The sequence below is a fragment of the Callorhinchus milii genome, unplaced genomic scaffold (genome assembly GCF_018977255.1).
Source record: "Callorhinchus milii isolate IMCB2004 unplaced genomic scaffold, IMCB_Cmil_1.0 Scaffold3, whole genome shotgun sequence".
Taxonomy (NCBI): Eukaryota; Metazoa; Chordata; class Chondrichthyes; order Chimaeriformes; family Callorhinchidae; genus Callorhinchus; species Callorhinchus milii.
The window spans coordinates 93,277,281-93,301,193 of record NW_024704744.1 but is presented as its reverse complement, the minus strand read 5'-3'; the positions used below and the strand labels follow the sequence as shown (position 1 = coordinate 93,301,193).

General features: G+C 42.2%; 1 protein-coding gene across 1 annotated transcript in view; it reads right to left on the bottom strand.

Moving 5' to 3' along the window:
• The window catches only part of ppp1cb (protein phosphatase 1, catalytic subunit, beta isozyme), a 40,557-nt gene extending 21,845 nt beyond the window's left edge, over positions 1–18,712 (bottom strand). The window contains 1 exon segment of the mRNA NM_001292508.1: positions 18,631–18,712. Coding sequence (NP_001279437.1) covers positions 18,631–18,682 — 52 coding nt within the window. The 5' untranslated portion in view covers positions 18,683–18,712.
• Between the last annotated feature and the right edge of the window lie 5,201 nt (positions 18,713–23,913).

The following is a 23,913-nucleotide window of genomic DNA, read 5'->3' as shown; positions in this document are numbered from 1 at the left end:
ATCGCAAATACGCACATCACCTCATCCAGGCATACAAAGCATCTGCAGAGATCACATCAATGAATTTGAATAAGTCTGGAGATATAATTGGCCACTGGCTATTTCTGAAACTTATTCATTCAAGTACAGAGCACAGAATAGCCTTTGTGACTAAAAACTCAAGAGTTCAGCCAGCCTTTACAACAGCCTCTTTATTGCAAAAATTCTGATTCTAGTGTTGTAGCTTTCCATCCAATCGTTTTCAGATACATTAATTTCCTGCCATGCATCCTTCTCCAGCTGCGAGCCTGGACTGCAAAGTTTTCATATCTGTTATAATTGATGCTTTACAACAGTTTGGCAGGAAGGACGGTTCTGAAGCGAAGTGAACAGGATTGTTTTGGAATTAATTAATCTCACCAGGGTACGAGAATTGGCATTACAAGACCCTGGGCTAAGGAAGGCAAAATTATCCAGGTTTCCAACTAGATCTTGACTGAGTAACCCTTGCCGAAGATATGTTTTATGGCCACCAAATTAACAAAATTGCACTCAGTGGCCAGAACGTTCCATATGGTAAAACAGTCTGCAAATAATTCCGAGCTAGTTTAGAGGAATGCCTCCCTGTACCTCCCAACTCCCTCCTACCAGAGTCAGTAACTTCAGGAGAGAACAAGATTAAAACTGAAATTTTTGCATTTTGTACATTTCAATGCTCGACACTCACTAAACAATTTCTTCTCTCTCTCTTTCTCTCTCATTTGTTCTTTGCTGACACACCAGGCAGGGATTAGAGGCTTTTTCCTGACTACACACTCCCACAAACATCCATGTGCAATTGGGGTTTCTTCTGCTTTACAATGAGCCATCGGTTGCTAAAGTATAAGATTAATACATAACCCAAGTGGCATCATAATAATAATCCTTGCATTTGATATAGTGCCTTATCATGTCTTTGCGATGTCTCAAAGCAATCCACAGAATATACTGTAAAGTGAATTGACTGCATATTTTGCCGGCTTCCTCACAGCATTCAACATCTAACGAAGCTGGAACTCCACATTTCACAAATATTTACCAAATTACTATCTACTGTGGCAATATAGCTCTTTACTCTTGTGCAATTACACACTATGACCGCCTCTCTGAATGCTCAATTGTCGAGCAGAAATAAAGACATTTTTTCCCCCACAAACAGGCCAACTTCAAATCAATTTAAAATGAACTCAATTCAGTGTTGATAACAGCTGGTTTACCTGGGCTAGATTCCCAAGAGTAAACAATATTACATCAAGAAACTGACAAAAGTAATCAAGTTCAAATGAAACTTGTGCTATAATATAAATCTTTTCCAGTATCAAATAATCTTAGAAGATTCTTCTCATGGCAATCTTGTAGTAAGTACCACTTCCCCTCCAACATATCCAAATGTTGGCATAAACATTTGGTAGAATTATGAAAACTGCACAGATAAATAGTACTTTCGCAAATCCATATCAGAGGGTGAACAGTTTTGTATTACAGCTAAAGTAACACTATATCACCACCACTAACAAACCACATACTGCAGGTACGTGTATAAAAGAGATGGTCAGTTAAGTCACACTGATGCCCTTGGGTTTCATTTTTGATAGCTGTACAATGGTTTTGTTGCCAAATAAGCAACTGCCTAATTTTTAACCCACTGAATCGGTTAAAAGCTTTCTTTGCATCCAAGGAAGAGATTGAGGTGGCTCCTATCCACCTTAAAATGGTAGAGCTGTCAAAGGTAAGAGTATACACGCCAAACCTGTTTTTGAAATGTTTTGATAATAGCTCAGGAATATTTACATATCTATCATCAAAGCTTCCACCAAAATGGCACCACCCATTCGTCACCATAGAAATTATGTGCAATATGATCTGTACATTGTGCAGTCCTGTAACTCAGTGGTTAGAGCACTTGCCCCCACAAGTGAGAGGACCTTGGTTCGATTCCCAGGCAGGGTGAAACGTTGGGCATGTTTCCTTACTCTACATGTCTCTGTTTACCTAGCAGTTAGTTGTTAATTGATTGGCGGATCGCTTTCCCGGGAGGTAATAATCCCTTCTAAAAAATTTACAATAGAAAACAATTAAGAATAATTTGGTCACTTAATCCATGACTTGTTTGTGAGACACTGCTGTGCGCAAATTGGCTGCTGTGCTTCGCCCACAAATCATACAGTCAATTCACTTTACAATATATTCTGTGAAGCACTTTGAGACGTCTAGAAGATGTGATAAGGCGCTATATCAAATGCAAGGATTATTATATATTTCATAAAATGGCCCAGCTATTTTTCATGCTCATGATAGACAAATTTTAAGTGAAGTAATTATTGTCTCCCAGGATTATTAAAAATGACCATTCTGTCTCATTAAAGTGGCAATTGGAATTCTAATGAAATGGGGGCAAAGTCTCCTTGGCAGGAACTTGGCTACTATGTTGAATCTAATGATATACATATCAGCAACAAAGATCGAGCAACTGACATTTTGTAAAATACGTGGTAATCAGGGCTTTTTTTGTTGACCTTTTGCAAAATGTCAACCGCTGAATCTGCTTGAATTAGGCACCCGGATACCTATTCTGACAGTAGGTAGATTTAAATCACAGGCACTTGCAAATTTCCAGATGCAAAATGGATATAATACCTCACTTGTGGTCAGAGCCACACAACAGTAATTGCAATTTCCTTGATGAAACACCAATTTTTCTTTCAGAGGAAAGTTCACAAAAGATGTTCAAATAAATAAGAGCTTTTGAGTCCATTTGATACCCATCTTAGTATCCTCCCATTACAGCATCAAGCAGTTTCTTAAATAAATGGCCCCAACCACTCTTCCTGCCAACCAGTTCCAGGTGCTAATTACCTTCTGTGAATGAAATGCTTCCAAGTGTCAGTCTTGAAGTTGTCTTTTCTTATTCAGAATAATTGTTCAGTATTATTCTGCTGCTTAATTTTTTTTGATTACTGTTCTGGGTTTACATTCTCAATCCCATTTGAAATTTTTTGCATCTCTATAAGGTCCTCTCTTTCCGGCCAAGAGCTTATCTAATATGCAGAGCACATTCCTTTCAACAAAGTCACTGGTGACAGTGCTCTGGGTGATGTGGAAGCCAAACTGAGTGAATAGCACTATCATTTTTGCAACACTTGAACTACTAGTCTAATAGCTCCCACGAATGTTCTCCAGACACTACTGTTGATAAAAATGCATCCTCTCGACACAGAATATATTTTGATATTTCAAGACTGATCTACAGACAATTAAGGGCATCATAAAGTAAAGGTTCAACAGTACAGGTTCAGATCTACTTTAAAAGATCCCATGGCACTATTTGAAAAGAGAAGGGAGTTTCTCCTGGTGTCCTGGCCAACAATCCCCCCCAATAAAATTAGTCATTAATTCCATGTTTGCTTGCAGGATGCTGCTGTGCACAATTGTGCTGCCTCGTTTGCCTCCAAATACAGTTTCACAGTAATTTCTCTGAAGAGTTTTGAGACGTACTTCCGACATGTTAAGGCGCTATATCTTATTATTATTAGTATTATAGTTATTTGAACCGCAAGGCTTCAATTTTCTACACAACTGGAAAACCCACGGTTGGATGCCATATCCTCAGGCTACAATATAATTTTGTCAGCTATTGTAACAGGTATCCAGCCCGACGGGTGATTTTATCCAGCCCGGGATCATTCCCTAAATTCCATCTTCCATTCTCCCCCGCCCCAGTGAACTCCTCCCATGGCAGCGGCAGATGCTAGCAGTTGGGAGGACACAGTGCGGAGAGTGGAAATAATGATAGTCGTCAGCAGCAATGTGTAGTGAGGGCAGTGTTTCCAGGTTCACTGTCAGGACAGACAATCAGAGCGTCCCTCAGCCGCCGTGGGGGAACAGAGTGCAGACACCGAATGACGTACCATGGAGCTTCCTCGCGGAAAGCTCCTAACAGAAAGCTCCTTATTTCCCTAGTGAAAAACTTTGCTGCATCCTTAATTCCTCCCCCCACCCCCCATCCTTACAATGTGACCTCCCAACCCTGCGGTTCCCTTTGCAGAGCAAACACCAGCTTGCTTCATGTCTCTCCCCCGCCCCACCTCATCTGCCCCACCATCACCATTTTGTTCCACTCTCTGGATTTACTTTCCTGAATTCCCTCCGACTCGCTGCCCCCTCCTCTCTTTCAAGGCATGTCAAGACCTAACTCTTTGACTGCACATTCGGCAATCATTTCCCCTCCCAATCCCGCCAATTTTTTTCATATTGGAAGGACAACTCAAAGTGCTGGACGCTGCCCAGCCGGAAGCGTCCAGCACTTTGAGTTGTCCTTCCAATATGAAAAAAAATGTGTAAATGTTATGTTTCTGGAAGGAAACAAAATATTGCTTATGCAGCCCGATGTCAAATAGCAAATCCTGCGGCACCAGCCAAAACGCTGGACCTCCCTGCATTATAATATCAGTGTATACTCCTGCTGGATAACAGCATTGAAAATAATTAGCTTCAAATAATTAGATCTGCATAACACTGTAACATCTTCAGGATGGTGCCAGCAGTCTGTATAATTGTACATTCAAAATGTTCTATTCAGGGAAAGCAAGCTCTGCATACAATAACCAAATTTTAATGTTTACAATTAACAATATTTAGTAGTCACCAGTGCCAACACCGTCTACACTTAGATCAAAAGCTGCGTGTTCCTGGTTATATTCCAACTAGTGGAAGATTACTCGCCCCACAAATGGTCTAAAAACACAATACAAAATACTGAATTGATGCCAGTTCAACAGCATTTATACTTCTGCTCATTCTAGATCACTGCAGGCTCCGGACTGCTCACTGTGCTCCACCCGGCCCCCTCCACCATCGGTGGTTGGGCCTTTAGCTTCTCTGTCACCGCCCTTTGGCACTCCATCCCACAGCCCCTTTCTCTTGCTTCCTTGCCTCCTTCAAAGCACGACTGAAGACCCTCCTCTTCAATCGCGCATTTGTGCATTCTCTTACCCCTACCTTCCCTGGCCTCCATCCCGAGCCCAAACCCCTGGTCGGGTCCAAATCCCTGACAGTCCAGCGCCTTGGGATGTGCTCCCGTTGTGAAAGGCGCTTTACAAATGTAATTTGCTGTTGTTATTGCAAGCAAAAATGACTTCACAATGATACAAAATGTACCCACTAATCCACTATATTGTAATTCAAAGTAAATGTTCAAGAGGGACTAATTTGAAATTCAACCCTTGGGTTCCAATATCCTTCATAAACCATCTGAAAATCCCTGAGGAATGCAATTGAGTAGGCTGAAAAGTTCAAAAGACTACTGATTCAGGTTTGCCCCATGTGACTGGATATTTAAAACGATGAACAATATTCATTATGTACAATTGACCAACATTCACTATTATAATGTATCACAGCTAATCTGCTTAACATTCCCACAATTAATACATATCATTAATTGAACAAGGATGATCGAATTAGAAGCAAAGACTTTAACTTGCTAAAGGCAGAGGTCGATTACATGGCCCTGTGCACACCCTGACTTGAAGTTGGAAGCACGATGCAATGCAACTGAAAAGCAGTGAAGCACACAAGACATACTAATGTGAAAATAACAAAGAACTACAGTATTTACAGAGCATGAATATTCAGGAGCATTGTTCCTTTTACATCGAGTATTGTAGTACTACTGCCAAATCACCAGCTAACTTCTTGGTTCACCAAATACAAAAATATCAAAACAAAAATATCCAACTAACTGGATCAATAGTTATTAGAACCTGCTTGAACATAATACTGGCAATATGCACCTTTAATCCACGACTGTTTGCGGGACACTGCTATGCTCAATTGGCTGCTGCGTTTCGTCCATAAAATATACAGTCACTACAATTTACAGTATATTCTGTGAAACGCTTTGAGACATCTCGAAGGCATGATAAGGCACTAAATCAAATGCAAGGATTATTATTATCCAATATCCAACAGGCCCGCAGCAAAGTAAGTTTATGATATTTCCTTGACGATTATTGGGAAGTAAGTCCCAATATTATTGCTTGTTAAAGTCACAACTGCAGGAACCCACTGTGTGCTTTTTATCTGCCATAACACGATTCAGGAAAAAAATCTGATTTTTTTTAAAAAAAGGAGTTTCAATATTATATAAATAATACTGAAGTTAACAGGTTGCAAGGAACACATTACAGGGACGATAGGATGTGGTTTCTTGCAATTTATAGTACAATTCCAAGCCCTTGGTGCATTATTTTTTAAAACTGTAAACACAAAGAGGACATAAGCAAAATATTGCAAGATATGTTTTAAAAAATCCACAGTGGACCAAACCAACCTAATAAACTACTGAGTACATATTGCATTCAACCGAAGGCCATCTTCCAAGGATGCGCACTTGCATTCATGAATTTAATTTGTACATGGCACAATATTAAATTCTCAATTTTTGTACCCGCTTGCGACTGACAAGAGATTTCCACTGTCAGCCAATGGCAAACCTCTGCTTCAAAACAAGACAATATCCCATAGGACATTAGTTGCAATATCTAAGTGCACATGTTCAAACAATTGAAATAATTGTGTAAATCAGATTAATTCATAAATACATAGGCTGAATAAATGCGACTTCTAAGGTATAACATTTCTTAAGAATCTTATATGCGTTTTTATTTAGAAAGAAACTTGATTATTTCCCTCATGTAGAATTTATATAATTTTTTTAAAATCTATGCATTTGAAGTGCTTATAACATTGAAACGTCAATTGCTTCACAAGCAATTACTATCAAAACTAGTGACTATTTGTAGTCAAGAATTGAATGAGCAATTGCTGGCGAGGATAATTATTTGTGAATAGTGTCATAGGATTTTTAACAGTCACTGTACAGAGAGATGTGACGTCAGTTTTAACATCTCAGTCAAAAAGCACTGCACCTTCAAAAACTCAGTACTCCCCCCTCCCCCAGTATTGTGCTAAACTACAAGCTTAAGTGCTTATGGAACTGTTTGTGGGACATTACTGTGTGTAAATTGATTACTGGCCTACAAAATAGTCACTGTACATCACAATTAATCGTGGGAAATGTTTTGATCCACCCTCCTAACGTGAAAGGAGCAACATCAAATGCAAGGATTGTTATTATATAGCACTAAAATGTTATTATGTAAGGTTACTATATTCAACCCATATCAGAAGTGAAAGCACTTAACTGAATTAAGCCAATAGCCTTGGCTCAGTGACAACATTGTAATCCATGATACAATCTAAACATATATGCGAGGCTTTCCTTCAGACACTGTCAAAAAATATTGTTGATAAAATGCACTCACTTTTGTTCAAATATCCATGTCTGAGAAGATTTTAAAACAAAAAAAATGTCATCCTATAACTTCTAATAGTCCCTCACAATTGAAATGGAGTATGGCCATCCAGGTTATCTAAATTCCTCTGCAGGAAATTCAAGAGTTTTCATAAATATTCTCAACTAACATTAAAAAGGAATTAGATACTGCACTGCATGTGGAAAAAAATATGGGTGAAAATCAGGAGAATGGGATTAAACAGATAGCCCAAGCAGAGAGCAGGCACCAATACAATGTCAACTGACTTCCAGGATGGTGGAAAGCGAACTCGATGGATCTTGGTCTTCTTTTGCCTAGCAAAGTCTTACGTTTCTATGACCTTCTGTGATGTCAAGTGTGGTGCCCAGAACTGAACACAGTACTCTAGCTGAGGCCTAACCATAAAGGTTCATCATAACTTTTTCCATAGATTCATAGAATGTTACGGCACAGAAGGAGGCCATTCGGCCCATCGAGTCTGTGCCGGCTCTTTGACAGAGCGTCACTTTCACTAACCCCAATCACCAGCTTTCTCCCCATAACCTGCAAACCCGTCTTCCCCAGATACCTATCCAGTTCTCTCTTAAAAGCTGTTATCGAATCGGACTTCACTGCCCTTTCAGGCAGATCATTCCAAATCCAACTCGCTGAGTGAAAAAATTTCGCTTACTTGAACACCCATCTGCACATTCACCCCCCCTTAAGATTGAGCTACTAAGTCTATATTGCCTCCTATCATTTTTCCTACCTAAGTGTATCACCTCACACTTCCGTGCATTTACTTAAATGCACTATTTGTCCTATCTCCTCCTTGAAGGCTTCCCATTGCTTATTAGCTGTTTTATCTGCCAATTTTTCTTTCCAGTCCACCTTGGCTCTGTCCCTTTTTAACTCACTGAAATTAGCTCTCTTCCAGTTGAGTATCTTCACCGTTGATTGTTCCATGGCCCTTTCCGTAAGTACTCTAAACCTAATGATGTTGTGATCACTGTTGTCCAGATGCTCTCCTGCTGAAACTTGTTCCAGCACTGGATCCAGCACTGCTTCCTTCCTTGTTGGGCAGGAAACATACTGATCCAGAAAGTTATCCTGCACACATTTCAGGAATCCTTCTCCCACCTTGCCCTTCATACTGTTATTTTGCCAGTCTACATTAGGATGATTGAAGTCCCCCATTATCAGTACTTGATTGGTTTTGCATCTTTCTGAAACCTGCTTGCAGATTTGCTCGTTTATCTCCTTCCCACTATTTGGTGGTCTATGGTATACACCTAACAGAGTATCAGCTCCTTTTCTGCTCCTTAACTCTAACCAAATAGATTCCGTTTTTGTACCCTCTAGTACATCGTCCCTTTCCAGGGCCGTAACCGTGTATTTAATCAAATTGTCAACCATATCCTTTTTATCCTCCCCCATCCCCTCTGAATACATTGTAGCCAGGAATATTCAGCTCCCATCCCTGCCCTTGTTTGGTCAAGTCTCCATTATTGCCACTACATCATAACCCAATGTGGCATCTCGAGCCTGCAGCTCACCAATCTTATTTGTCACACTCTGCATTTACACACATGCCATCCAAGACCGACTGAGTGTGTTCTGCATTTCTTCCATGTCTAATCCCTCCTTTTTCTGGACTACTCCTTATTACATTGCTATTCGTCTCTCTCGGCTCTCCATGTAACTTGTTTCTCCTCTTTGATGCTCTGTCCTGATTCCCTTCCCCCCTCAAAATTAGTTTTAACCCTTCCACACAGCACCAATTAACCTCCCTGCGAGGACATTAGTCCCAGCCCTGTTCAGGTCTAACCCATCCACTTGCCTCAGAACTGGTCCCAATGTTTCAAGAACCTGAAGCCCTCCTTTCTGTACCATTTCTCCAGGCATGTGTTTGATCATGCTGTTTTGATACTCACTTGCACGAGGCACTGGGAGTAATTCAGAGATCAAAACCTTTGAGGACCTGCTCTTTACCTTGTTTCCTAGCTTCTGATACTCTCGAGGTAGGATCTCTGTCCTTTTTTCCCTACGTCATGGATTCCAACATGGACCACGACTTCTGGAGGTTCCCATTCCCCCTGTAGACTGTTTTGCACCCGTTCTGTGATATCTTCAACCCTGGCGCCAGGGAGGCAACATACTTTGCGAAAGTCATATGTTTGGCTGCAGAAACATCTGTCTACTACTTTCACTGTTGTGTCCCCAATGACAATTGCATTGACACTCTTCCTTATGTCCCCCTATGAACCCATTTGTTTTTGACTCCTCTTCCCAGAGGTGACATTGCCCTCACCGGTATTCAGTACAGAGAACCGGTTTGTGAGTGCCACACTCTCAGAGGATTTCTGTACTGCCCATCCCCTCTTCCTACAATGCCGGGTGGTCATCCACTCACTCTCCTTCTGAACTCTCTATAGCTGTGGGGCGACTACCTCCTGAAACATTCGATCCATGAACTCTTCAGCCTCCCATATGCTATGTAGTGACTCCAGCCTCTCCTCAAGCTCAGAAACCCTGAGCTCAAGCTCGAGCAGCCGGAGGCACTTCCAATACACGTTTGTCCAGGGCACACAAAGTATCCTGGAGTTCCCACATGGCACACATTGTTTATGCAACGGTCTCAGCTGTCCTGCCATATTCCCAGACATGCTTTATATATTTTAAAAATATCATATATTTTATGATTATGCACCTCTTTCCTCTTCCGCACCGAATTCCCATGTCACCAAATTCCTTAACAAATTTCTCACTCAGTTCCCTCCTCATGCGACTGGACTCTGTGCTCAAGTGAGGCTCTCGCAATTCTCCCCTTTATATAGGCCTCTGGCACAACCAGTTTCAACTGGTCAGCAAATAATTAACTAATTAGCTAAGCCCTAACACCTAGCCTGGGACTAACTGCCAATTTGGCTTGTTTACCTGTTTTGCTTGAAAAGTTCTCTCTTGCTCAAGAAACAATTCCCACTCTTGTTAAAAGAAAGTGTTCTCTCTTGCTCAAGAATTCCCACTTTCACCAAATTCCTTAACAGAATTCTCATTCTGTTCCACCTTACTCAGTTCCCTCCTCAGTCTGCTGGGCTCTCTGCTCCTACGTGAAGTGCAAGCAATTAGATAAAGTACAATATGAATCATGAAGCAAATTGCAAGGGTAACTTGCAAAGTAACATTGAGCTGAGAAAACATTTCACTGTATTGGTGTGCATGATACAATACTATCTCATTGCTGAAAGCAACACTTGCCCTGCCGACATCCTAGATTTGAATTTAACAAATCTGCAGGCACTAGCACTCTGCAAGCCAAGTTTGTCATATGTTAATTAAGTTAACTGAAGACTTCCATAAGTTTTCAGAGCTAGACACTTGGTTAAAAGTTCCAAATCACTCTATCAGATTCACTTTTTAGTACTGGTATTAAACTTTTAAAATTTAAAAGAAATGTTTCTCTAATGAACTAGTTTCATAGGTACAATGACCCTTTGCAGCATTCAGAATAGAACTTAATCAGGTACTAATCCAGTACAGTGTGGCTCTGCAGATCTAATTATACAGCACCTGCAAACAGTGGATGGATTACCCGTATTCCCCCCCCCCACCTAGCATAAAGTTATTGTAAGGTAGCTTGCAAAACTATTTCAGCAAACTAAAATCCTTGCGTTTTATACAACACCTAATTAATTAAAATGTCTAACTTTCACAGAATTTTATCTTAAAGTGTAGCGACTGTGTAGACAATTTTCAATCATCTTGAATTGTCTTTTTCCCAATTTATATTTCAGGAAACATTGACCCTGTAAATGGTAGTTTTGGTCGAGAATAATAATAATCCTTGTGTTTCATATAGCACCTTATCACATCTTCGAGACATCTCAAAGAGCTTCAAAGAATATACTGCAAAGTGAACTGACTGTATATTTTGTAGGAGAAACAGACATTTTTCAGGGTAGTTGCAGCACACAGGATCACCAATACATCAAAATACCTCAGCAGGATACAGGCTGCATTCTTGTACTTAAGTGTGGCATTGAATGCAGGAATTAAATCAGATCCCAAAGAAGCTCTCACACAAGGAGGAGAAACATAATAAAAGGAAGAGCAAAACACAAAATACTGCAGATGCTGGAATCTGAAACAAAAACAGAGCTGGGAAAACTCAGCAAGTCAGGCAGCATCTATGGAGAAAGGAAAGTGAATCAACGTTTCGGGTCCACTACCCTTCGTCAGAAGAGGAAGAGCTTTCCTTAGGGTGTTCACAAACCTGGTAGGCAGCAGGGGAGTGCTATTTGGGTCTATTGTGTAGCCCTGATGGATTCTGTACCCTTTCTTGACTAAGTGAAATCTAATTTAATAAAATAATATTCATATTTGCAATGCAATTAAAATAAAACTATCCTCATGCCAAATCTATAAGGTCCCAATTGCAGAGTTTGATTGACATAGCACGTGGAACATGGAAGAGAAGCAGTTTCAGTAACCACAGCTGAATAATGTATATCAATGGTCTGTGTTGATACCTATATAATATAAAACTAGTAGATAATAAATTTATGTTGATTGTTCAACTAACTAGATCCATGTAACTGGTTTGCAAAGTCATTCTAACATGAACTGCAAGAAAACTTTAAGCACACAAGACAAGAATCTCTTGTCTGGTATTAAAAACACATAATACAAACGTCTTCAGCTGCACAAGATTATCCTTTCCTCATCGGAATATCATGGATTGGGAAGGAGAAAAAGACTTGCGGGGAGTTAAAATTCCTGCTGAGTAATGCAAGTTCTTTCCACTTTTCAATTAATTTGATAAGCCTTAAAGTGAAGGTTTGAATTTTAATATGACTGGTGGCAAAATCACTAATTAAGTAAGTCTAGCAACCCGACCGATAAAATATTTAGAATTTACGAAGCAGACCAGCACATCTGCTGCCCCCACCAGGGCTGCCATTTTGTATGAGTGAGATGGCTGACTATTTATCTATTTTCAATGGAAGTACAGCAACAGACAAATGGGCTTGCTATAGACCCGGAATCACTCAATGTTCCAGGAAAAAATAAAGCACTACTCATCATGAATATTAAAATTTATCTTAACAATAAACACTTTTAAATCAACATGCATTAATAGTGACAAGATATACTGAAAGATGCACAAAACAAACTAGTTAATATGGGACAAGCCAGCTTTGTGAATTTTGTTCAAATCTTTATGGTACAGAGACTTTACTGAGAAAGCTACACAAAAGCAAAACTTTTTTATTTAGCATCTTATGTTGAAAGGTCAAATAACACTTTACAATAATTACTACATTTTACAATAATTACTGTCAAGTGTAGTGACTATTGTGAGTAGGCAATTGTGTCAGCCATTTCATACAAAGCGAGGTCCCGCAAACAAAAAGGCCAATGTGAAGAACCTCCCTGTTCTTTTTGAATAACGGTTGGTTCTCGTATAATACTTCATTTGAAGGGCACCTCTACCAACAAGGCAACACCCCCCACCTCCAATAACAACAATAATATTAATAACCCTTGCATTTGATATAGATAATATACATATTATTATGTAGTTGGGACGTCTCAAAACGCTTCACAGGATATACTGTAAAGTGGATTGACTGTGAATTTTGTGGGCGAATGCAGCTCTTTTCGCTTCCAAATACACAATCGCTATATTTTATAGTAAATTCTGTAAAGCATTTGGAGATGTTTCAATGACGTGACAAGGAATTATATCAACTGTAACAATTTTTATTTATTCTATTAGCACCTCATGAGAATGTCAGACCAGGGATCAACAAACCCTGGCAAAGGTGCCAATTTGTGATACATATGTTTCCAGACACAGAGTTCTGTGGAGTTGTTATGCGATAAGAAGGCAGAGAAAGAACTAAGTTTAAGTCTTGAGAGTTTTGTATCCCGCCAACTCAACTTCAATGCCAAAAATGTCAATTCCACCTCCCACTCGCACATCCAGCAATCAATGGACACGTGAGAGTAAATCCAATTCTACATTTACGGAAATGAAACCCAACTCTGCTTCTACCCTCAATTCCAGGATCACTGTTGTTCTGACAAGAAAACAAGAAGCCCCAATAAACTTTCTCAATGGCAAAGATGAAACTATCCTGCTCAGGTTCCTGACCTGACACTGAACGCATCAACCAGTTACTCACTAACTCAGAGCCAGTGTCTCAGCGTTTTAGTAAACCCTCAACTCTTTTTCAAACTTTCGTCCCTCAATCCCTCTACATCAACATTGTAGGCTGTGCCTTCAGGCACTATGCCCCTAACTTTTGGAATTTCCTGCCCCCAATCTTTCTGCATTGCCCCCTCTTTACCTGTCTTCAAAACAACTTTCCTCTTCAACTATGTCTACAGCCACTTCTTCATAGAATTATACAACACAGAAGGAGGCCATTTGGCCCATCGTGAAAAGAGCGATCCAAATCAATCCCACTCCCCCGCTCTCTCCCAATAGCCCTGCAAACTTGTTCTCCCCAAATAATTATCTACTTCTCTCTTAAAAGTTGTTATCGAATCGGCTTCCACTACCCCTTCAGGCACCTTTCACTCTCACCTTTGTCATTTCCAAACTTGATGTTCCCAATGCTCTAGTTACTGGCCTCCCGAGCTTCACCACCGACAGACACGCTCCAGACCACTTAGAACTGTGTCCTCTCTTGCAACAACCATACCCAGCTTCCCTGTCCGCCCCCAGACTCCAGGTGGGGATCTTAAAATTGTGGATCTTAAATCCATGCCTTTCAAATGCTTCCATAGTGCTACACCACCACCTTATCTGGGCACCCTCCCACTACCCTATTCCCACAGCTACTCTCCCCATTCTAGCCTGCTCCATGACACCCTTCTCCCCCTTGCTCCCCAACCACTGTTACTACCACCAACTCCACCATCAGCAGGGGAATGCAGTCACGTTGATCTCATGGGCTGGAATTCTCTTCTGAAGTCCCTCTGGTTCTCTGCACTCAAAACTCACCTAATGACCTACCTTTGTACTTTTGGCCACCTCCTCTTTCTCAATCTCCCACTCTGTCTCTATTTCAAAAGTACTTCAAAACATTCCCTTATTTGAAAGACACATTCTTGTGTACTGCCCACTCGCCATTGCTGATAACTCAATTACTGGATCCCTGGAATGTCACTCATGATTTGAATCCTGTAACTGAGTCATCATCAGCAGTGGCAAGTGGGCAGACAACAACTTGTTCTTCACAGGTTGCAAAATGTGGCTGGCCAGTCTTTGAGTGGTTCTATGCAGTGTATTTTTTCAGGAGAACAGATCTTTAGGAAAGGTAAGGCAATATGGCCTGCACAAATGTTTTTTTCCTTTTATTCAAGTAATATTTATATGGGACTATGACGTTTTGTGAAGCTGTATGAAATGAAGCCTTTTCAATCTGTAGCAATTTTGGAATTCAATGAATTGTGAGCATTTTGAAGCATTCTGATTTAAAAGAAAACAATTCACCTGGTACCTGTGTTAAAAAAGTAAATTTCTGGTCTTTATGGCACTGGCCTGAGAAAAGGTTGCCTACGCTGGCCTGTACCACGAGATTATGTCCTAATGAGGTAAGAGTACTACACACATTTAAAAAAAACATAAATGGAAAATTTTTATTTTAAATAACCATTATCACAAATGTTGCCAAGTTTAGAAAATATATACTCGCCTCCCCCTATTTGAGCAGTTTTGATAAACAGCAGCTGTAATCCTTTGGCAGTATATTTCTAACAAAGCACATTAACTGTTTACCAGTACAATGCAGCATCTGTTAGAACTGCAGCATCAGATTTTGCTGTACTGGTTAATATCATGCGAGTATTGTAACAGATTTTGTAACAGCATTAATCGCATTAAAACTGTTGTGCTGCAAACATATTCAGAGCAAAACAGCTTTGATGTATTTTTTTTTAAATTCCTGAAACCAGTACTGTCATGACTATCATGAAACATTTTACAAGTAAACTTCCAGTGAACTGGATTCCCTCCCTCTTCCTTGGCACTGGTTCACTCACTGACGGTTTTAAATGTTTGCGTAAAAAATGTTTTACAGGGAGAAAGATAGTGTACAGCAATACAATTTACTGTAATAGCATTCTGATTATTTCTCGTAGACAAGATTCAACTCAACTAAAACTGCATTTCAACAAGACACTAGTATTTTAAAATAAATAGCTGTATGCAGCCTCATTATCATCAGCTACAGCCTAGTAAATGTTTCCACATCCATCTTAAGATCCTGGATCATGAACAGGAAGCGAGGATGGGACAATTTACTGCTTTACCACAAGCTACAAATGTGTGCATCTACAATATAAAACCCAATTGTTTTTGCTCAGCCTGACACACGCACACACCCATCACCATGCTTGGAAGAGTATCCAAACCAAACGGTGTTCCACATATCCCACCTACACAAATTCCAGAGAGATGAGTTAGTTGGAATGGAATGCTCACTCTCCCTGGAGGGACACATCCTGCTTACCTAATTCTGGAAAGCATTAGTGCAGGTTGGTATGATCCAAGGTTTTGAGACCCCACAGTATGCACTGGGGTATTATTGCTGGAGTCTAACCAGCTAAACCCACATAGAACTCTGCTGCCTGCATTCTTACCCGGACCAAACTCTGTACCCACATCTCACCAGTTCTGGCCCAGGGTGCCACTGGCTCCCCATCACTGATCGGGGATCGACTTCCAAGATCCTCGCACTCGTGTCAAATCTCTTCACTCTCTGGCACCTCCCTACCTTTTCACTCCCCAATCCACCACCCGGCACCTCCGCTCGACTGGAACCAGCCTCCTGGTCGTCCCTCGCACCCTCCCATCAGAGGTCGCACTTTCAGCCACTACGCCCCAAAACTCTGGAACCCTCTCCCTCAATCCCTCTGCCTTGCCCCCTCTCTCTCCCCTTTTTCAAGGTCCACTTGAACACCTTCCTCTTTGACCGTGCTTACGGCCACCTTCCCCCCCCCCCTTCCGGCTCAGACTCCGTCACTGTTAAGCGCTCTGAGACGCTACCCTGTGTGGAGGGCGCTATATAAGTGCAAGCTGTTGTCGTAGTACAGCTTGCCATCTGTAGTACTGTCTGGCAAGTTTTCCCGCTGCTTGTCCAGCCTAGGATCACCTACCAGTTACGACGTTGGCTTGCAGGGTTAACTGGGAGTCCCACTCAGCTCTCGTTACTGGTCTGCCCTTCCAAGCCCTGCCAATGACCCAGCCTGGCTGTGCTTTCATCAGCAGCGCTTAGGAACTGGACAACCACAGAGGGTGGGCTCAATTCTGATAACTTGTTACCAAACTCGTCCCCTTGAAGCCACTTCAGCTTCAAGGAGACCCAGCTTACACTACCCCACTACCCCCGGAAGGTTGTATTCAACCCGCCAGAAAAAATCCTAGTTGGACATGTTGTTAGGATACTCTTAAGTGGAATTGATCAGGTACTCACGCAGCTGACCAGAAAAAAAATGTTAATTCCACGTTATTATGTCAAAACATTACTTTATTTCAATCAAATTTGCCAGTCAAGCGTCAAGTTTTTTTTAAAAAAATCAGCACCACCATTTCTTTTTGGGGTACAACACCAAACAATCAATTCCAAACAAGGGGAATGCAGTCCAGCTCAGAGGCAAAAGAAACACCCACAAGCATCACATATTAACATTCCCAGAGAGCTGACATCAGAGACACCCAGAGAAAGACTCCTTGTAAGGCTTAGGAGGACCACAATCTTTAACCGTACAGTTTAAATCAGAAAACACTCATCGCCTTTCCCAAGCACGACTCCCAGAACGCAAGTCAAAAATTAGCAATAACGTATACAGTATATTTCAACCACAAACGCCCCCCCGCAAACTTGTCACGCACAGAAAAGGACCGTGACAACCCTTACCAGCTGTTTAAAAATACAAACATGTCCTTTAAGAAAATGCCTGCGCTGGGTGACCTCACACCAGACAAACTTCATTCGGAAGGTTTAAAAATAGGTGGGATGGTGGTAGGAAATGCGGTGCGGCGTTTCTACTTAAAAGAAAAGGAAGGCGTTGGTTGGGTTTATAATTTAACATCATACTTAGAAGCGAAAGGGTTCATACAAATGTGAACCAAGAAAAAAAATTAGGAGCTCGCTCACACGATCAGCGCTCTATAGAAACCAATTCACCGTTTGAGCCGTTGCTAATGCCAATGGTAAATGTTTCCCCCCCAACCACCTCCACCACTCCAACACCCCCCCAACCCCACTACTCCCAGCACCGACCCCAGCCCCTCCAACAACACCGCCACCGACCCAGCCCCCCCAACAACACCGCCACCGACCCCAGCCCCCCCAACAACACCGCCACCGACCCAGCCCCCCCAACAACACCGCCACCGACCCCAGCCCCCCAACAACACCGCCACCGACCCCAGCCCCCCAACAACACCGCCACCGACCCCAGCCCCCCAACAACACCGCCACCGACCCCAGCCCCCCAACAACACCGCCACCGACCCCAGCCCCCCCAACAACACCGCCACCGACCCAGCCCCTCCTCCGACCCCAGCCCCCCCAAGCCTGCTCCCTCCAACACCACCACCCACCCCACCCCAACACCCTCCAACACCCCACCCCTCTCCAACCACCCCTGTCCCCTCCAACCACCCCCACCCCCAATACCCCACCCAATCCGCCGCCCCAATCCCTTCACCACCCTCAACCTCCCCAACAACCCCCCCTCCCCAACACACCCCAATCCCTTCACCAACAACAGCCCCTTCACCCCCTCCACCGACCCCCTCCAACCCCATCCAGGCCTCTCCCGCTCCGCCGTCACCACCCGCACTCCCCCCCCCTCCCCTCCCCAGCCCAGCCCGGGGCTCCGGGCCTTGCGAAGCCTCTCAAATCCCCGCCCCCCTCTTCCCTCCCTCCCTCCCTCCCTCCCTCAGCCTCAACCCGACACCCGGTTAGTTATTCACTTCATTCCCTCCTTCAGCCGCTTCCACACGGGAGATATTCGCGACCCCCCCGTCAGCTTCTCCCCCCTCCCCCTCCCTCCCCACCACAGACAGACCGACCGACCTCGACGGCCCACCGTCCAGCGCCCCCCCCCCACACCCACACACACACACAAAAAGAAACCCCCCACAGGTCCGTTTTACATTTATTTTTTTTCTCCTTCTTCCCCGCCCCTCAACGAAAAAAAACACAAACTTCCCCCCTCAAAAAAAAAACCCCCCATCTCCTGTGGTGCTGTGAGGGAGTGAGGGTGAGGTACTCGCCTTCCAGGAGCCGGGCTATCAAGCTGTCCACATTCAGCTCTCCGTCCGCCATTTTGCAACCAGTTCTACACCAGACACACAGAGAGAGAGAGAGAGGGAGAGAGAGAGGGGGAGAGGGGGCGGGGCGAGGGGGGCGGGGCCACTCGGCTTAACCCAACCACAGACACAGAGAGGGGGAGAGGGGGCGGGGCGAGGGGGGCGGGACCACTCGGCTTAACCCAACCACAGACACAGAGAGGGGGAGGGGGCGGGGCGAGGGGGGCGGGGCCACTCGGCTTAACCCAACCACAGACACAGAGAGGGGGAGAGGGGGCGGGGCGAGGGGGGCGGGACCACTCGTCTTAACCCAACCACAGACACAGAGAGGGGGAGAGGGGGCGGGGCGAGGGGGGAGGGGGAGGGGCCACTCGGCTTAACCCAACCACAGACACACACACACAGAGAGAGAGGGAGAGAGAGAGAGCAGTCACCGCGCGCACTCTCCCTGTCAGCACTGCACTCACACAGCTCTGGCCCCGCCCCCCCATGTTAACACTGTCAGTGCTGGTGCTGAACTCACACAGCTCTGGCCCCGCCCCCCCCGCCCCTCCCTCCATGTTAACACTGTCAGTGCTGGTGCTGAACTCACACAGCTAACCCCTACCCCTCCCTCACTCACTCACTCACTCACTCACACACAAAGTAGTTACCATATTAACACTGTCAGCGCTGAACTGACAGCTAACCCCTCCCTCTCACGTACACGTTCTCTCTCTCTCTCTCACACAAGCACACACATAGGTACACACTCTCTCTCCCACTCGCACACAGAGCAGTTACCATGATAGCACCGTCAACGCGGAACGACGTGACATGGCGCTATATCTCCCACAAAATATACAGTCAATTTACTTTGCAGTATATTCTGTGAAGCGCTTTGTGACGTCTCGAAGACGTGATAAAGTGCTACATCAAATGCAAGGATTATTATTATCCTTTGCCAAATTTATTGTCATCTTCAAATTTGGACACATTTTGCCATGTTACAAATAATCCTTGCATTCGACATCACGCCTTATCGTGTCTTCGAGACGTCTCAAAGCGCTTCGCAGAATATACTGTAAAGTGAATTGATCGTGTATTTTATGGGCAAAACGCAGCAGCCAATGCACACAGCAGCGTCCCACAAGCAATTGTGGATTTATTATTACTTTTTAATTTTTCTTTTTTTTGAAGGGATTATTACCCCCGGAAAAGCGATCGGCCAATCGAGACTAACAATTGGGTTCCTACTTATTGCTCGGTAAACAGAAGCGTGTGGAGTAAGGAAACTTGCCTCACCTTTCTTCCATTCTATTTTGGGGAACGAATTTTGATTTCTCTCGGCTGTTTCCCACAGCAGCACTATCTGAGATCGGGAAACGAGAGTGAATAATGATAAAATGATGATGATAATCCTTGTATTTAATATAGCGCCTTATCACGTTTTCTAGACGTCTCAAAGCGTCTCACAGAATATACTGTAAAGTGAATTGACTGTGTATTTTGTGGGTGACAGAGTGCAGAGGAATGCTGGTATGACTCCTGAAATGGAGCTGTTGAATGTTGAACTACTATACTGATGGCTCCAGTTTAGGAGTGTTGCTAAATTGATAAGATTTTTTCAAAGTCAAATACCGGTAATTTATTGCACGTTATAATCATCTTTGACACCAAAGATATATCACTGAGAAGGTGGAAGAATAGAACTAGTAAGGCATTGAGTCAAGGCCAGGAAAGATAGCTTCTTTATTATCCATTTGTGGTATAACTAAATTTTGGATAAATAGAACATCACTTCTTTGCTTTCGTAGTTAATGCTCCAATATAAAACATAAAATCTCATTTATCTACTGACGCCCTTTTATCTCTATACTCCCACTAAAATAAAACAAAGGATGATAGATCCTGACTCCTTCCGAAGACAGTAATATTTTAATTTGAACATTTTCTAGCCTTGGAGAATAGTTTCTTATCTGTTTGTGACATCCTTCATTTTAATTTAGTTCTAGGCAGTGTTCATACCATACCCAGAATGTGTAAATAGTCTTGAATAGTCCTACAAATAGTGTACACAAGTCCATAATTAATAATCCCGGATATAAATTGTTTGCTTCTGGATTTTCTGAAAATCAATGTCCGTAACTTTGGGAAACAAGTATTCAGGACAAAAATTAAACACATTTAAATGGCTTGGAATTCAATATTCCAATTTATTTCAGTCAACATTTATTTTCTTGTAGAAATACTTTAAAAAATAATAATTTGGTCACACAAAGTCAATTTAATTTGCAGTATATTCTGTGAAGCGCTTTGAAATGCCTCAACGAGGTGATAAGGCGCTATATCAAATGCAAGAATTATTAGTATTATTATTGCAATGAAGGTGATGTCTACAGTTCCAGAGAATAAAAATGAAAAAAAACAGGACTCAATTGGGTCTAACAAACACTTGGGATAAAGATTCTCTACTCCCCTCTACTCTAGCAACACAATAAACATCAGTACAAGCTGGTAATGTCATCAACAATGTCATCTGTTGTTGAACAGTACTCCACTTGTCAGACACTCATATAATGCAAGCTGTGAAACTAACGTAATGTTTACAAACTGTGTACCGTACCAAGTTCGCGAAAGCATTTGCAAAACAACAAATACGTTTTTAAATGAACAATACCAAACCTGATGTGAAACCTGTAATGTTCACACAAATACATTGGTTTAGGTAACAAGGTCACATGAGTTGTTAATAGTAGCTTTCATCTTATTATATTGAAAGGATATTGGTTTACTATCCAAGCCTTCCATTAAATAATGCATTACTCAAACACAATGGCCTATTCATGGAACTTTGGGATGCAATGAATACTATTATTAAAGGCAATTTTAAAATGTTTGTTATGCTGTCTCAGGTTTCTCCTTGAAACATCAGATTGCTATCGCCAGGTAAACAGCACCATTGTTTTAGGTGCATGGTATTTTTACCTTGTATCTTGAGATCAGACTTTTATTAACCTTTTGATAGCTGCAGAATGGCTGTGCGGTGCCCAAAATACTGTAATTGAATGTAAGAATTCTCTGTGTTCCTCGGAGTGCTCTTCAGTTTCTTTATATTAATAAAAAAAACTTGCATATGATATAGCGCCTTATCACGTCTTCTAGACATCTCAAAGCGCTTCACAGAATATACTGTAAAGCGTAGTGACTGTATGTTCTGTGGATGAAACACCGCAGCCAATACCACTCAGCAATGTCCCATAAACAGTCGTGGATTGAATGACCAAATTATTATTTTTTTTAAGGTATTATTACCCCTGGAAATGCGATCCACCAATCGACTAACAACCACATTCCTACCTACTGCTCGGTAAACAGAGGCATGTGGATAAGGAACCTTGCTCAACATTTTGCATTGCTGGGAATCAAATCCAGGTCCTTTCGCTTGCGAGGCGGGTGTTCTAACCACTAAACTACAGAACTCCATATATTATGTCTGTACTAAATATAATATACATTCTTCTTATTGCATTCTGACATACTGTATTCAATACGTTTTTCCCTTGTTTTATGTTTTGAGGAACCTCCATTGCCTGATCATAAATCATTCCCTAACCAACAAAAACAAGTGAGTTAGACAATCTGATTCTAAACCACTCTATGCTTTGAAACCAACCACTAAAATGTATGCCAGAGCAGCCCGAGAGAGTACTCATTCGTGAACCTGTAGCGCAGTGGTTAAAGCACTCGCCTTGCAAGCGAGAGACCTGGGTTTGATTCCTGTAAGGGAAAAATGTTAGGCAAGTTTCCTTACACCACCCGCCTCTGTTTACCAAGCAGTAACTAGGAACCCAGTTGTTAGTTGATTGACGGATTGCTTTTCCGGAGGTAATAAGTCTTTAAAAAAAATTGTTAACTCATCCACGACTGTTTGTGGGACACTGCTGTGTGCAATTGGCTGCCATGTTTCGCCCAGGAAATATACAGCCAATTCACTTTACAGTATATTCTGTGAAGCGCTTTGAGACGCCTCGAAGACGTGATAAGGCGCTATATCAAATGCAAGGATTATTATTTTTATTATTTATTTTCCCTTATTTCCTCTGGGGAAGGATCTACTCAGTCATTGGCCTTAATAACACAACCAGTAGTGGTATTGCATTTGGTAGAGAAAACACGCTATGTCAGATCCCTTTAAGTATCAACATTTTATTGTCTCTCTCTTTTTGTGACTGAGAAAAGCTTTCTCAGACCCCTAAAAGGTTAATACTCTAGACAGCTTAACTGCTACTTAGCTTTGTAAAGTTGTTCCAAGGAATAAGAAGCATGAACCATGTTCCCTGGAGCAAAAATAGCATTGACCGGTAAACTGCTTTGATACACTAAGGATGATATTATTTAATGATTTCTTGTAGCTGTACACTGGACTACGTTTTTAAACAGCTTAGTAAACCCATGACACATGTACAGGAAAATTAATTATATCTCATCTCCAGCAGTGATCACAAAAATGTACCTCTTACCCCTTTGCATCCCACAATATATTTAAATGTAAAGGGCTTTCATTTCTCCTGTAAAGGCTGTCGGTAGAGTTTTTGAGCGGTGAATGTGATGCAATCATGCTGTTTTTTAAAGCACAAATGTCACTTGAATTCTTCCATGTCGTCATTCACTGGTGGCTGATGTTACCGTGGTACACAGTGATGAAAAACAAGCTTGGACTTGCCAAATGCTCTGGAGCCAAGTGATTAATGTTTGATATCTAAGTCATGGTTGATCCCCTTTATCTGTCAGTCTGATTGATTTTCTCAGCACCAAGAGGAGGTGATATTTGTTTCACTCTTGATTCAAATATAAACCTGATCGGACTTATTTTCCTCGATAGGTAAAGAGATTGGGAGAACACGGATGCTGGTGTAATGGACAGTTAAAATCATACTTTTGTTAATTCCAAGAGGTTTTAAAATCATCGAGGGATGAGAAATGAATTTCATATACTTATACCTGCTGGCACATGTTGCTGGAAATTGTCTATATCTTGTGGAGTCTTGTAGTTCAGTGGGTTAGAGCACTCGCCTTCGCAAGCGAGAGATCTGAGTTCAATTCCCGGCAGGGAGAAACGTTGGGCAAGTTTCCTTACTCCACACGCCTCTGTTTACCGAGCAGTAAGTAGGAACCTAGTTGTTAGTCGATTGGCAGATTGCTTTCCCGAGGGTAATAATTCCTTAAAAAAAAAATCGGTCACACAATGCGTGACTGTTTGTGGGG